The sequence below is a fragment of the Nannospalax galili genome, unplaced genomic scaffold (genome assembly GCF_000622305.1).
Source record: "Nannospalax galili isolate Female #2095 unplaced genomic scaffold, S.galili_v1.0 scaffold108, whole genome shotgun sequence".
Lineage (NCBI taxonomy): Eukaryota > Metazoa > Chordata > Mammalia > Rodentia > Spalacidae > Nannospalax > Nannospalax galili.
Genome location: NW_008358988.1, coordinates 1024585 through 1040876, shown reverse-complemented (window position 1 = coordinate 1040876; position 16292 = coordinate 1024585). Strand labels below are relative to the sequence as shown.

The 16292-nt window shown below is 46.5% G+C and overlaps 1 protein-coding gene across 3 annotated transcripts in view; it reads right to left on the bottom strand.

The window, feature by feature from the left end:
• Positions 1–433: 433 nt before the first annotated feature.
• Positions 434–16292, bottom strand: part of N4bp1 (NEDD4 binding protein 1) — a 49656-nt gene continuing 33797 nt past the window's right edge. For 2 of the 3 annotated variants that reach the window (XM_008822622.3, XM_029558394.1), the window contains exons 3-7: positions 13926–14056; positions 12039–12135; positions 9222–9329; positions 6922–7029; positions 434–4661 (exon numbers count right to left, since the gene is read on the bottom strand). In XM_008822622.3, the coding sequence (XP_008820844.1) occupies positions 4304–4661; positions 6922–7029; positions 9222–9329; positions 12039–12135; positions 13926–14056 (802 nt within the window). In that variant the 3' untranslated portion in view covers positions 434–4303. The remainder of the gene's footprint in view (positions 4662–6921; positions 7030–9221; positions 9330–12038; positions 12136–13925; positions 14057–16292) is intronic. The other variant, XM_029558395.1, reaches the window with a different exon arrangement.

The following is a 16292-nucleotide window of genomic DNA, read 5'->3' as shown; positions in this document are numbered from 1 at the left end:
TTAAACAGCTTCAGTAGTAACACGGGACTCCTGAGAACACTGGGCCTGGTGACATCTGAGAAAGTTTCCCCGACAAAGGGGTCCTACAACTCAAGGTCAGGAGCCGCTCACTCATTTCTTCCCCACAGAAGAAAATGGCTCTAACGGCTGTGGGTAGGTTACCTCACGGCTCCTACTTCCAAGAGGGAAAACTCCCATGGAAGGCTGGCAGGAGTGGCCTGGGCCAACTCTGCTCTGGCCGGCACCACCTGAGTCAGGATTCCAAGTCTGGGCTGGTCTTCCCAGGATGGCATGTGCTGATGTGCTGGAGTCCAAAGAGAAGGGGACAGAGTCAGACAGGCTTGTTCTTTGCCCCAAGCCAGTTTCTGAAAACAGGGAAGGTCCTGGAAGGACCCGCTGCTCATGCCGCAGTCAAGAAGGCACTGTCCTCCAGTTCACTTGAGCAGACATTTATTAAGCACCTACCAAGTGCAAGGCACTGTACTAGGTGCCACAGGAGATACAGAGTGAACGGATGGTCCCTGCCCGCGAGGAGCTCACAGTCTAGAGGGAGGCGAGACACAGAACACAATCGGCTGCGGCTACACCAGAGTGGTAAGGGCCAGAAGCTAGATACCAAGTGCTGTGGGGTCACAGAGTACCACAGGGCTGCTTCTGTTTAGAGCACTGGGCGTGGACACAAAGAGGACCTGGGGCCGGGCCTCTGAGGAAGGAGGTCATCTAGAGAAGAGCATTTCTAACAGAGAAGATAAAGCAAGAACAGGAGCCCAGATCTGTTAGCTAGAGTGAGCATCACGGCAGGGGACATAAAGTGGATGATCAAGTATGGCTATGGGGTGACAGTCATGGACACTAGGCTCAGAGGGTCTGAACTTGATGCTCTAGTCACAGCCACAGAAGGGTGGCCCAAACAGGCCTTTCAAGAAGGAGCCCTGTGGGGTCTGGGAGAGGAGAGAGCTGTAGGGTGGCCTAGCACTGAGTGACCAATGCCTTGGAGGGCTATGGAAAACAATGGTGGGCCATGTAGGTGCAGGGAACATCCTGGGGATGGGTGGGAGAGGACAGAATGCAGGCTGAGGTTTTAGGAGTCAGGACCCCATAGGGTTGGGCATTAGGACACTGGAGATGAGAAGTCAGAAAGGAATGGCTTCTATAGAGTGCATCTCAAAATGTGGTTCCAGATCACCTTGTGGGAGCCACCACAGGCCTTTCGGCTCCCCTCCAGGGCATACCTCAGGGCAGTGCCTGGTAACCCACATTTTAGGGAGGGCCGTCTTTCCAGCATGAGTCCCAAGGTTGACCCAGTTTGAGAACTATCTGTTGGCAAAGAGTATATTAAGGATCGGCCTTCAGGGAGAAGAAAGAAATGAAGACTATCTAGAAGGAAAATGAGGGGGATAAGGCGATGTGTGCGTGTGGCAGCTGCAATGGGTGGCACCTGTAAGCAGGTGGCACTCAGTAGCTTCCCAGACTATTCCCACATGGCGGGGGGAAGCCAAGTGTGCAAACTGGGGAAGCATGAGGGAAAAGTGGGGAGTTGGAGGATATCAGCAACAGAATCCAGGTTGTTTGGTTTAATGTAAAGGTTTAGAGACACTTGGGGGACAACAGGGAGGTAGATAATGCAAGTGAACAGCCCAGCTGATGGACCCAGTTAGGACGTAAGAGGGGATGGCTCAAGATGCTGAGGATGGGCAGCTCCGGGAGAGGTGGAGGTGGGAAGAGAATCCAAAGGAAAGCCATAGCTTTGAGGTGTGGGAGGCAGGCTGGAACTTGGGTGAGCCTGGTGCAGTGGGCCAGGGTTGCAGCAGCTGCCCCTGCCAGAGGAAGAAGCTGGGTACTTGGTAGTGACAGGGAGGGAGCTGGAGTCCTCTCTCATGCCTTGCATGCCCACAAGCTTATATAAGTTCAATTCCATTCCACTTCACACGCCAGTCCTGGTAATACAGCTAAGCCTGCTGCTCATGCTGCCACTACTTGCCTGTCATTGTTCTAGTGTCTTCCAAGGTCTCAAACACAGGCTACATGACAGATGAGACAAGCCTTTTACTCCCAGAGATGGCAGCTTGGGGCTCAGACAGCAGAGCAGGCGGGAATCTATCACCAGCAACTTAGCCTTCCAGCTGAGTAACCTCAGTGAGCATCAATCACCTCAGCTACTCAGAGCGCCACCCTCAGTCCTGCCAGCTACCTGGCCCAGATGTCAGGATACATAGGAGCCAGAGGCACATCACACTGAAGCCAGGAGGAATTACAGGACACCCACAAGGTTCAAGTGGAGGCACTGAAGGATTCAGGTCCAGCATCTACAAACTTCTAGCAGCAACAGAGCCTGGGGTGAGTCAGTGGAGCTTCTTGGTTTGCTAACTGGAGCTTTAAATGCTATACTTAACTAAATGTGATAGATTTCACAAAGCATCTAAAGTATGTTTCATACTATAATTGACAAAGTAACCAGTACCTCTCTTCCTATTGTTTCTTCCTATCTTCTCTTCCTTCTCCTCTGGAGAAAAGGGAGTGGACAGGTTATCACTCAGAGACAATACTAAGAATACAGGCGCATACAACTCAAAGGTCAGGCTGACTCTAGAGTCTAAAAACCTGTGTTCTACCCAGTATCACTGGAGGTACTGCTGAGCATCTCCTGGCTCTCCTCTAACTTGAGAGATGTACTAGAGATGTACTGGTCTGCTACTGTACCGAGTGGGCCGGGAGGGTGTGAGGCAGCCCCATCCTTACACCTCTGCTGTGCTTAGGAAACACCCATCTCCAAAGCTGGGTCATGGGTGGGGGCTGTAATTGAGTCAACTCCTGGGGCTTGACTCAAGTCTTCCATCTCTACTGTCACAGCCAGCAAGTTTGAAAGCCCAAAGTGACAGATGACACACAGTTCAGACAGATCAGGATGCATCACCGAAGAATCCAGGAATCCATGTACTCATGACTGGAGCACAAGCATGGCTACCTGGAGGGCTCCTGATTCGTCTCCTGAGGGATACAGGATCAAACAAAACCAAGAGGATACACACATAGGGGAGAACATTCTGGGAGCCACACAGTCCCTGTGCCACAGAGAACAAACTAGCACCAAGTCCTCAGCCACTCTGTGTGGGAGCTGGACAAAGACACGATCCACAGGGCAGATGTGGAACTGACCATGAGGGCCTGGGGACAGCATAGGCAGAAAATACAAAGCCCTTTGAAGGCCCAGATGAGAGTCAAGATGCTAAGATTACCAAGAAAATAGTTTCACGGACACAGAATTGGAAATACATTGAGAAGAGATGATGCTAAGATAATTGGTTCTGAGAACCACTCAACTGCTTTAGAGACAAAAAGGGGAAACAAGACCCCTACAGAAGCTACTAATGCTATTTACTGGCTTGGGTCGTCCTTGAGAATAGAAAACTTTTTGGCAAAGCTGTACAAACTCCACATGGAGGCATCTCCCACACTTGTGGGTTGTGGACACAGGCTGGCTAAAATGATGGGGTCCTCATCAAACTCCTGGCACCCTGCCTCCCCTTGTGAGGCTGTCCAGTCAGGTCAGGTGCATGAAGGCCCCGCTGGTAAGCACATCACAATGCTAAACCAGATGTCTGGCCCTGCCGGGCTATTCCACAGTAGTAGCCATTGGCTTGGCCAGAGAGCAGGCTGGGCCTCAGTTCCCTCTTCTGTCCAGTGGGAGGGGAAGAAGGGTGGGACCACATGAACTCTAACTTCTGCTCTTCTGAGTCTCACTTTGCCTCGGTCACTGATGATGGAGGGCACCAAGTGCCATCTAGTGGCTCTACCTGTCCACTCTCACAAATGACCTGATAAGACCTCACTGGGGGTGCCAAGGCAGAGGGGGACATGTTGTGGACAGGACAGATTCACCTCAAGAAAATATACTTTAAGAGGTCTTGCTTTCCTTAAGAAAGCAATTCTTTTTTTTTTAAATTTTTATTTAGAAAGGCTAACCATATTCATTTGTCAATATCTTCAGCTTTATGGAAAATAGTTTAAAAAACATAAAAATGTAAATACACTCAAGAGTGACTGCTATTAAACAGTTCTGAACAAGCAGAAAATGTACTTTTCCTTTTATAGAAAATGTTAAATCTGTAATAGCAGCATAAATTTATATATAGAAAAAAGCTGTTTTTGAAAACCCAGATTTTTGTATACTCAAAACATCTTTCTTCCTTCTTTCTCCTATACAGCACAGCAATGTTCACTCGGGAAAGAGGTTTCTTCACGTTATGGCACTTCCCATGGCCCGGCGGCAGCTCCTGTCCTCAGCTGGCTCTCAGCACAGACTTCAGTCCAACACCAGGGCAGAGAGGGCATTCAGGTCTTTCATGTACGGATGGGCCACCAGGATCTGGTCGATCTTCAGTTTTTGGTCAGAGTCAGGGAAGATCTTGAGCAGTGCCTCCCTCAGCTCACTGGTTTCTGCAGAAGATCTCTGTGTCGGCATGGGCAGGTTCTGCTGCATACTGGGAAGGGTGGTTAGGGGTGTGAAGTGGGGCTGCTGAGGAAGCCAGGGGCTTGGAGAGGCTCCCTGGATCCGGGGTGGAGGCTGGTGGCCAGTGCTGGCTGCCTGGGTGCTGGAGCCCCGGAAACCAGGGTCAAACGTGCCCATGTTCGGCAAGGAATTGAGCAGCGGCTGCATGTCTCTGTGGATGAAGTGAGTTGTGGTGAGAAGGACAAGTGAGAAACCCTTTAAAAGCACCTGTGGCTAACACTGTGGCTCAAGATACATTCCATGGTTTCTGAAGGCCAGACTGCCACGGGGTGGTGAAATAAACCCCCAGGAGACTGCAGGGGGCCTGGTACCACTTCTAGACCCATTAGGACAGGGAACAAGTGGCTCTCAAGCCTGCCCAGCTCTGCTGTCTGAGAACAGACTCTGCCTGCCAGTTTTGCCGGGTTCCTGATCTGGAGATTTTGATTTTGAGCAGGACCAGCTAAAAGGAATTGGGAAAAGACATCCCTTTGAAGAAAAGAGGCAATACCAACAGGCTCATGGAATCCTGTCCCAATGAGGTCTGTGGAGGCACAGGTACTTACAACACATATGCACATGGTGTGCACAAGTATGTGCACACAGAGGAGGACACGTGTACGACTCAACAACCTCCTACCAGCTCAAGCTGCAGCTGAGAAGTGAGACTGGTTCACCAGTGCCGACTTCAAAAAGCTCAACCTCAAATATCCTCCCTTCTGTGACAGAATGCTATCTTAGTCAACTAGCCACCAACCGCTCTGAAGAGTACTACTAGGTGAAGGAAAAGGGCCAGAAGAATTGAGCCTGCTACCAGGCTGCTGAGGGAATGGAGCAGGAGGTAATACACCCACCTTCTGGTTTGACCAGGGCCTCAGCCTTGGCATGAAGCCCACACTTAGCTTCACACATAGGCCCCAGGACCTAAAACATAGCCAAGATTTCCAATGTAAGACATATGGGGGCAAAAGGGGAGAATGGGGTGAGCCGGACTAGCATACAGCAGGCTGCCATTTTCTTGGCGTGTACAGAGAAGTGTGTTTGGGAGCTAAGCCCTTAACTGTGTGATAAAACCCAAAGGCTCAAAGAGAGATGACTCACGAGATCAGGAAGCTGAAATTGTGCTGATGTTCTTGTCAAAGACCCCATATGAAATAAACCCACCACTACCCACCACCAAATCCTGAGGGCCCCCAAAGGCTTGTTGCGAATGACACATTAGCAGCTTTGAATGGTGAGACAGAGTACCTTCTCCTTTTAGGTATCCAGACCAACCCCATGCAAATATCTGCCAGGAGACCCACAGAAATGTAGCTTATTCTGGTTTTTATTTTATGTGTATGAATGTTTTGCCTGCATGTTAAGTGTACCACATGTGTACAAAGCCCACAGAGGCCAGAAAAGGGCATCAGATTCTCTGGAGCTGGAGGTACAGGTAGCTGTGAGTCACCATGTGCGTGCCAGGAACTGAACCTGGGTCTTCTGCAAGAGCAGCAAGTGCTCTTAACTGCTGAGCCATCTCTACCCTCTTATTTTGATTTTAAAGTAGAGCAAAGGTCTGCCACTGGGTTATGTGATCTTACCAGTTGGCACATAGGAAGCGGTGGTTGACAAGGTTACGTCAGAATTCTGAACACAGAAATAATCACTATTGTGAAGTTAGTGTCATAAATATACAGGATGTGCTTATCCACTCAGTGATGGTAAAAGAACCCGTCAGCTCCCCAAGGACTGATTCTTGAACAGTAAATGAGTTAATATAAATACTACATAGCGAAACAAACGACTTCAGAAATGAATGAAGAAAAGCATTCACACATACATAATGAACCTAGGCAGTGCTGACTAGCAAGTTACCACCAGCCTGGAAAATTTGCTTCTCCTGAGACTCTCAAACATGTTTGAATCCTCTTAGGATTAAAATGAAGGGAGCTATGCATGGGTGCATGGGGCAGGCCTGTAATTCCAGCTTCAGGAGGCAAAGGCAGGAGGAGGTTAGCCTGTCAACAGAAAAGTCTACATCTTAAAAAAAAATTGAGGGGCTGGAGGGATGGCTCAGCAGTTAAGAACACTGGTTGTTCTTGCAGAAGACCTGGGTTCGAATCCCAGCACCCACATGGCAGCTAACAACTGTCCATAACTCCAGTCACAGGGGATCTGACAGTCTCTTCTGTCCTCTGTGGGCATTGCACGACACGGGTGCACTTACCTACAAGCAGGCAATACATGCACACATGTAAAATAAAAATAATAAATTTTTTTTAAAAATTGAAAAGGATCACAGTGAAGATTACTCTTGGGGTGCTTGCTTGACCTGCTTGTACATACATCATGTGGAAGACTTTAAACAAAATTGAAATGCCATTTTCAATCTTCAAGGACAGCACTGCATGGAAACAGCATTCAGCTGAATAAAGAATCCGAACAAGTACCTGAGAAAGACATCCTTTCGAAGAAAGTCTTCTAACCGAGGTCCACTTCTTCCCAGTGGGTCATCAGGAACCATAAATATGTCCCCCACGAATGTATACTGAAGCAACCTGCAACACACAAAGTCAGATTCTGAAGCAGTGATCTTCTATTGCTGCTGGAGGGGAACATGGCTCAAAGTAGCCACCCTATTCAGGCGCTGGGTGTCTTGGAGCTAGACTACTGCTGTCTTAAGAAGAAACTCCACATCTGAGTTAAATCATTTTAATTTTTTTTTTTTTTTGGACACAAACAGCTGAAGAAACTTTCATTAATTGGCCCATGAATCTTATCAAGGCCTTTTTTGAGCTTTTTGTTTCTCTTGAAGCAGGTCCTTTTCTACTGATGAAAAACAAGATTAAAGACATAATTCTGCTTAGGACTGAGTAGGTACGTCAAAGACTTAATATTTAACTGTACTTAAAAATAATTGTGAGCCAGGCGTGGTGGCATGAGCCTTTAATCCTAGCAGAGGCAGAAGCAGGCGAATCTCTGTGAGTTCCAGGCCAGCCTGGTCTCCATAGTGAATTCAGGCCAGCTTGGGGCTACAGGGAGACCCTGTCTCAAAAAGACCAAAAAAAAAGGGGGGGGGCACAGGTGAAACTCTGAAAATAACCTTTTGAAAAAAAGTAAACTATGGTAACTGGAGAGATGGTTCAGTGGTTAAGAGCACTGACTGCTCTTGCAGAGGACCCGGGTTCGATTCCCAGCACCCACATGGTGGCCACAAACAGTCCTTAACTCCAGGTCCAGGGGAATCTGAAACCCTCTTCTGACCTCTGTGGCATTGCACGACACAGGTGTACTCACATACATGCAGGCAATACAGTCATACACATAAAATAAAAATACTAAATGTTTTTTTTTAAAAAAAGTAAACTATGACATATAAACAGAAAATCCAAAGCTGGATGGGCATTATTCATAAAGTACAGGGTAGGCACAGAGGCAGCTCAAGAGGAAAGTGCTTGCCTGGGATACATGAGGACCTGGGTTCAATCCCAGCACTGTGAAGGAAGGAAAAAAAAATTCACCAGACATGGTGGTGCACGCCTTTAATCCTAGTACTGGGGAGGCAGAGGCAGGCAGACCTCTGTGAAACTGAGGTCAGCCTGGTCTACAGAGAGTACTATGCCAGCTGGGGCTACAGAGAGACCCTGTCTCAAAAAGATCAATCAATCAATAAACAAGTATTAAAAATAGATTTAAAAAGTCTAGCATCAGCTGGGTATGGTGGCTCATGCCTATAGTCCTAGCACTTGGGAGGCAGAGGCAGATAGATCTCTGTGAGTTCAAGGCCAGCCTGGTCTACATAGTGAGTTCCAGGACAGCTGGGGCTACAGGGAGACCCTGTCTCAAAAAAATAAAATAAATGCCTACTGTCTGTATTTGTTGTCCACATTTTGGTTTCTGTTTGCTTCTGTGAACTCTGAAAGCAGTGGGTTGGCTGGAGATGCACTGTAATCAAAGCCTCCGCACGTGCACAGACAACTGTCTTAAAAACACTAATGTGACTGAGGACTTTAGTGGCTCATGAACTTGGGCCCACTGGATCAAAGACAAATTCTCTATTTACCGATCACCAAGAGTTTTTTAGAGGGGTCAAAATGTAGGAAGTAATTCACTTTCACCCAAGAATTTACAGCCAAGCTGGCAAACTCTAACTGTAGAGAAATGCCAACTGTGAGACGCCAATAGAGCTCAATGTGCAGTGGTGCCAGCTACATGGTAATCATGTGTCACACACTGTCTACGCTACTTCATGTTTTGGGGTCTGTGGCACATCTGCCTTCTGCCTGGCACCACAGCACTCTTGCATCTTGTCTGAAGCAGCTTCTCAAGTGAAAGTGCATCTTCTAGGGTGCTTGTGGGACCTAGTATCCACTGCTTTTCAGGTAGTTTTCAGCAACTGGACACATGCACAGCATTTCCACAAATAAAAAGTAGATCTTAACTCATGAAGAGCTTCAGATACTAAAATGGGAACTATTTCCTCTATACCCTCAGAGTTAAGGACCTGTACTAGCACACTGCCTTTGGTCCTATGCTCTTATTGGAATCACAGTATTTCAGACTTGAGACGTCAGATGTCACCAGGTCCAACCACATGGGTACAACCCAGCAGAGAACCTGCCCTGCCCTTGCAGGCCTACCAACTGTACTGCAGCAGGGTCTTTCTGTAGGGTCAAGGTACACAAGAGATAAAATGCAAACGGGTAGCAAACAACAAATGTCTGACCAGAGACAAGGAAGAAAGTATCACCTTTTTGTAATAATTTCTCGCCAAGAGACTGACTCGGTCACAAATTCTCTGAAGTTATCATTTGTCACAATGATTCCACCCGTCTTATCTGCTAAGTGTAGGAGAAACCTATGGGTGACACAAGAGAAGCCAACATGAGTGAACAGTGTCCCTGGCTTAGAGAAGCTGTGTGGTAAGGAAATAAAAGGGTTTCTCTTAAGAAAATCATCACAGTTTAACCAAGGCTAGAAACACAAACGGTAGATCCCTGTCAACTGAAGATCAACTGGATATCTGAAGTTACTAGTTATTTTCACAGCCAGGCATGGTGATGAACGCTTTTAGTCCCAGCAGAGGCAGGCAGATCTCTTTGAGTTCGAGGCCAGCCTAGTCTACAGAGTTCAGTGCCAGGTCAGCTGTGGCTACAGGGAGACCCTGTCTCAAAGAGACCAAAAAAATAAAACAACTTTTTAATATAACCTTAAGTTTTGAAAGATTTCACCATAATTTCTCCATTTTCCTAGAAAAGTTCTATCAATAAACGGTGATAATACACGAGAGGATACAGAGTAATAAGTTAAGAGGTGACAGGACTGTGAAATCTTTCAGCTTTAGTTGCTCAGCTACCCTGATTAGAACCTCCATTCTATTTGGCCTAAAGGAAATTCAAAGTTATGAAAGGGTACACGGTGATGAAACTGTTTTGTTTCGACACTTTAATTTTTTATGTAAAACTGTTTGTTGGCAGTTAGGGGTCAAATCAAAGGCCTGACACATGGTGGGGAAGCGGCTATCACCATACTCCCAGCTTTGTTTTTGAGGTTGTTTTGTTTTGAAGGCAGGGTCTTTTATCTCCCAGGTTGGTCTTGAACTCAAACTGCAGATGATCTTGAACTTTAATCTTCCTGCCTCTCTCTTCTGGGTGCTGGGATTACATGTGCACATCATCACATCTGGTTTATGAGGCGCAGGGGATAGAACTCAGGGCCTCATGTTCGTTCACTTTACTCAAAAAGAGCAGGACATAATCAAGACTTTTGTTCCTCGCTAGAGATTATTCCTGTAAACGCTCTTACTGGGTCTTTATGAGGATGATGAAAATGTCATCTATGAATAAGGACAAAGGAGGAAACAAAGAGCACTAGAATCAAAGGTACAAAAAACCGCTCTTACTAGCAAGAGTGAGTTCTTAAATGGGATTGAAAAAACAAGTTTCATTAGTTTCAGGGGTCTTAGGAACCTTTGAAAGTTGATTTTGTTTATTTGTGCTTGTATTTTCTCATATACCCCAGGCTAGCCTAGAATTCACCATGTAGCTGAGGATGACCTTGAACTCCTGATCCCCCTGCCTCTTCTCAAGTGCTGGGATTATAGGTCTGAGCCACCACACATGGTTATGTTCTTCATTAATGAATATTGTCACAATTTATTTCCTAAGGGCATGCATTTCAACTGTGATTATATGCCCAGGTGAATAAAGGTGGACTAGAAGGCTACTCAGTACATACCATCAACCAAGTCACACACCCATGTTTTGTGAAACACAGAGAGCTGCACAGATGAAGCCAAAACCTCATTTGCATATTTGTACCTGGGTTTGAATCCTGTAGGTATGAGAAGGAAGTTGTGATGGTGGAGGTCCTGAAGGCTTTTCCTAAGCCTACTGACCTAACTGCCTTTCTGTCTGAGCACTCCAGGGCTTGTGAGCCCATTACAAGGCTGACAGGAATGGCCCTTCCAGGACAGATTCCCAGGACTTCTCACACCTGGCCTTGATCTTCCAGCTCTTCTCACACTGTTCTTTCACAACACCTCAGATTCACCCCATCCCACCTCATCTTTCCAGCCTGGTGCAGGCAAGGGGCTGTCACAAAGAGGCCTGTTCACGGAGTGAATGTCTGCTCTTGTCTCAAGTCACCTCTTTCCTAGTCAGCCATATGCCAGCTTGGGTCACATGTAAAAAGCATTGTCTTCTTTGGAAGAAGTGTGGAAATAAGCAGGACAAATGCAGAGGAAGAAAAAACAAGCATCCCCCAAGGTCCCAGATGCCACACCTGACTTGACAATCCAGGTAAGGGTTCAGAAACTATACACGAGTGGGTAAGGTTGGAACCAAACTCCTGTCATGTGACTCACTAAGGGCTGGAGGTACATCAGAATGTTTCCTTGGAACCTGGCTCCCCACAGGGGACTTGGCAAACTCAGTAAAGGGTTTAGAAAGTAACTCCAGAGGTGTGTATAAAACTTCAGTGCCTCAAATATACTAGCAGTTACTAAGTGACCTAGAAGCCTAAGAAACCAGGAATTTGACTAACTTGCCCAGGCTGGCCTCTAACTCCTGGGCTCAACTGATTCTCTTGCTTCAGCCTCAGGAGGTGCACACCACGCCCCGCACAAAGACAAGACAAGTATTATTTTAAACATGTATTAGAAAACACCAACTGCTGGGCATGGTAGTACACAGCCTTAATCCCGATACTCAGAAGGCAGAGGCAGGTGGATCTCTGGCAATTCCAGGCCATCCAGGGCTGCATAGTGAGACTGTCTCCCCTCACTACTCCCCCAAAAGAAAAGAAAAAGACAACTAAATATATTTTTTTCTTGTCTCAGACATGCTTTACTAAACAAAACAAAACCCTAACTCAAAAGCTTCTTTTGTGACGGTCCTAAACCCAGAGACAGGCTGCCTGAGGGTGCAAGCTTAGTGATCTGAAGCATTAATACTCTCAAACCTGAGCCAAAGCAGGTCCCTTCAGAGTATGTCCCTGTTCAGTAGTGCAGGTGGCTGGCTCCTCACCACCCCGCTCCCCCCTTAGAAAGGAAAACAGCCTTTCATACCTGTCATCATGAGAAGCAATTCTTTCTCCAAAGACCATCCGGGCAGGAGTTAAAGATAATATTCCAAGCTCCTGGAGCTGGGTTAGGAAGTGTTGTTCTGTTCATGGAATAAGTTGAATACATATTCAGAAAAGGCTATCTTTCCAGATAAATGAATGTAAACTCAAACTCACTTGGGGGAACTGTAGAACCCTTTTTCTATTGACTCAGTTTTTACTAACTCATCAGAAAGGAAAAGAAAAAACTGAGACCCATACTATGCATGGACTAACTGGTTATTTTGTAAACAAAGAAGGTTAAGCTGCTTAAGGCTAAATCATTACCCTGTACCATATTTAAAGAATCCCACCTCCTGTCCTCAAGAACTTTTTCAAGAAGTAAAAGTCAAGCACAGTGGCATATACCTTTAATCCCTGCGCTTGGGAGGCAGAGGCAGGCCACCTTGGTCTACATGGTGAGTTCCAAGCCAGCCAGGGTTACACAGTGGGATCCTGGTTCTAAATAACTAAACAACCAAGAGAAAGGCCAAGAGTCCTGGAGAGAGGATGGGAATGAAAAAAAGCCCTGAAGAGAGCCAGCGACTTGAGTAAATCACCTGGCTCCAGTCAAGAAAGGGCACTCACTCTCCAGCTTGGGCAGCCGTCAAAATCTCCCCACAGCTGGCCTCCTTTCCTAACTTCTTAGTTGTCTGTACAAGTATGTACTGATTTTTGTAGGTGTGAGTGGTAAAAGAATGGAGAGCAAAGTCATCTTGTGGAAAAGCAGTAATGGCAAGAGAAGCCGGGTGGAAAGCGAGCCCTGATTCCTGGGCTCGTTTCTCCTACCCAAGGAGAGACCACTCAAGTGAACTGACGTGCCCAAAAGGAGCTGCGGCATGTGAGCATGAGACGCAGCTACATAACCAGTGCGCCTGCCCCATTCCTCATGCATCTTCTACCACGACAAGTATCTTCTTCAAAATAAAGGAAGCTGGGAACACGGGAAATGAGTGGCTTTGCCACTTCCACCTCACTAGTAACTAGGTCTTATTTTCTGTTTGGGTACTGAACAAGCCTACAACACACCACCACCTCCATTCTACCTTCCTTTCTGGGAACCCCGATGTCTTATGCCTGCCATAGTCTTCTCGCCTGTCTTCCTATCATGACCTGAGACAGACTGTATTTCACAGTTTATGTTAAGTTCAAACCTTTTGTGTGGGGTCTACGGGTTAGCCATAAAGTACTAGAAATGATATAGTATGCTATTAGGCTACTGAAAAGGCATTATATTTGAAGGTATCAAACTTACCAAGCAGCCAGTTTTTAAAAATATTTATTATTTTTATGTGTATGAGTGTTATGTCTGCATGTAAGTAAGTGCACCCGTGTCGGGCAATGCCCGTGGAGGACAGAAGAGGCTGTCGGATCCCCTGGAACTGGAGTTAAGGAGAGTTGTTAGCTGCCATGTGGGTGCTGGGATTCGAACCTGGGTCTTCTGAAAGAACAGCCAGTGTTCTTAACCACTGAGCCATCTTTCCAGCCCTGCAAGTAGCCATTTAAAAAAATAGTGTGGTGGCACACACCTTTAATCCCAGCACTCCGGAGGCAGAGGCAGGTGGATCTCTGTGAGTTCAAGGCCAGCCTGGTCTACATAGTGAGTTCCAGGTCAGCTGATGACTTTGAACTTCTGATCCTCCTGCCTCCATCTCCTGAGTGCTGGGATTACAGGTGTGCACCACCACACCTGGTGTTCAATAAGTATTTTACCAGGTAGAACCAGTTTATAGTTTTGTTGTTAAAGTTATTGCCCATAGTACATAATTCTACTCTAAGTACCATGTGTTACAATTAGCAGCCAATTCATTAAATATCTAACTAGAATTCTGGAAAATAACTTGGGCCTCACCTGTGACATTAGGGTCCCGCCTTGTTCTCCACTGCGGGACAAATACAGTGATGTTTCTGTTGCCAAGTTTCCAGAAATATTCAACTGCAATTGCAATTCCACGACAAGAAAAGAACTTTTTCAGACCATGGCTATAACAAATAAGTGAAATTTGTTTCAGATTAAAGCGTTTAAAGCATAAGTTTTACCACAGAAAGAAAAAAATTCACATACAACAAAAATAATACGAGCAAGTTTTTTACACTTAGGCATCTGTTGTACAGTTTGCTACTTTGCAAAGCTGAATTAGAACCTGTTGAGGGAGTCTCAGCTAGTCTTAGGGGTTTCCATATATTTGGTTTGGTCTGACTGGCTGTGCTGTTCTACTAGAAGGCAGTGTCATAGTAATGTTTATTATAGGGTTTTACTGAAAAAAAAAAAAACTATTTGTAAGTTCTGCCTGTTACTATTTTTTGAGACATGATCTTGCTATGTCGTCCAGGCTGGCTTCAAACTGGTGACCATCCTGTCTCAGCATTCTGAGGGCTGAGATATTGGCGTGTACCCCCACATCCAGCCAGGAGGGACTATCCTGGGTTTTGTTTGTAGCACAGGATGCAAACCTAGATCTTCACACATGCCAGGTTAGCACTCTACCACTGAGTGATAGATACATCCAGCCTACTTCTAAGCATTTCTTAAGAATGTTAGTACAGAAATTGTTGCTCAAGTAAAAACAGTTCAATAGTTGTGCCAATCCCTGTGATTGTACCTGAGGGCAGGGATAAAGATGTGGCCCCATCACCAGTACCAGTGTCCAAAGCCAATGCTGCTCTGGCTCTGGGTGGGCTCTACCCCCTTTCTGGGGAGTTGCAAAACCTTTGCATTTTGTAGCTTACAGGAAATGATTTGAAGGCAGGATTCCAATGAAACTAACTAGGGCTACAGATGATTTGGCTGAAGGCAGCAGAAAGCGGGTAAACACAGAAGCAGACAATAACCTGTCAGCACGGTTTTTCTGTAAAGGGCACTGTGGTCTGTACATCAGCCACAGACAACTGCAAATGAACAAGTGTGGCTGGGTTCCTACTCACAAAACAGACGGCAGCTGTTCCTGGCCAGTGTGTGACCCCTGCTACAGGGAACTCTAAATATGTACCCCCTCAAGGCTGGCAATACATTTCAAAATAAACCAAAATTAGGTAGTGGGATGGCTCAGCAGGTAAGTCTGGCACCAAGTCTGTGACCTAAGTTTGACCCCAAGGCTCCACATGATAGGTAAGAACTGGCCCCAAGTTGTCTCCAGACCTTCACACATATGCCATGGCAAGCACCCCCCCATACATACACAAATCAAGCAATCAATTGATCAGTGTAACAAAGTAACAAGTACTTCAATTTTGTTCTCAGGTCATCAGGTGGAGGCAGAAGGAGAGCAACCCTTCCCATATACTTCTTCCAGGCTTGGTTTTGACGTCTCTCCAGATCTGACCTGTTAAGGCAAACTTTCCATGCTACCCTGTACCAGCCAGCTCTTGGTCCAGCCCTGGAGGTCTTGCCCAATTCTTCCTGGCTGCTGAGGGTCTTTTTTCGGTATACCCTCTCTAACCGTTTCTCCTTCCAGGGCTCAGTCCTGTCCCCTCAGAAGCTGTGCCTAAATTTAAGTGGCTTTCAATAAGACCCCCTTCCTGGCTTCTCTCCTCCTCTCCTCCACTATGTACTGATGGAGTAGTCTGTCTGGGTGTGAGGCCAGAGGGCGGATGTGCTAGGTCAGACTCAGGCTGCCCTTCTGCTATCCCAGGGCACTATCACATCTGCATCCCTGACTCTTGAGAGCAAGGAAGGAGTGGACACACAACTAAGCTGGCAGGGGTTAAGCTGAGTAGCCCACACACTTCCTCGATTAGAGGTGTAAGTCACTCTTTTTTAGGGACCTACCAATAAGAGACTGTCAGATCTTATCCCAGAAAAACCATGAAAACGAACTATTCTCCATTCGGTAAGAATGGACCAATAGGACATTTGTTACTGGAAAAAAGAGAGAGAGTAATTGGGTTTTGTTTGCTGGTTTTAAAAAAATACTTTTTTTCATTTACCTGTGTATTTGTTTGTGTATGCATCCACTGAGGCTAGAAGAGGGCATTGGATGCCCTGGAGCAAGAGTTATGGGTGGTTGTGAGCCTCCTAATGTGGATGCTGGAAACCCAATCCAGGTCCTCTGGAAGAGTAGTAAACGCTCTTAACCGCTGAGCCATCTCTCCAACCCTGTTTGTTTTTAAAAAGTTTTCATAGCTGGGTGTGGTGGCACACGCCTTTGATCCCAGCACTCAGGAGGGAGGCAGATCTCTGAGTTCAAGGCCAGCCTGGTCTACATAGTGAATTCCAGGA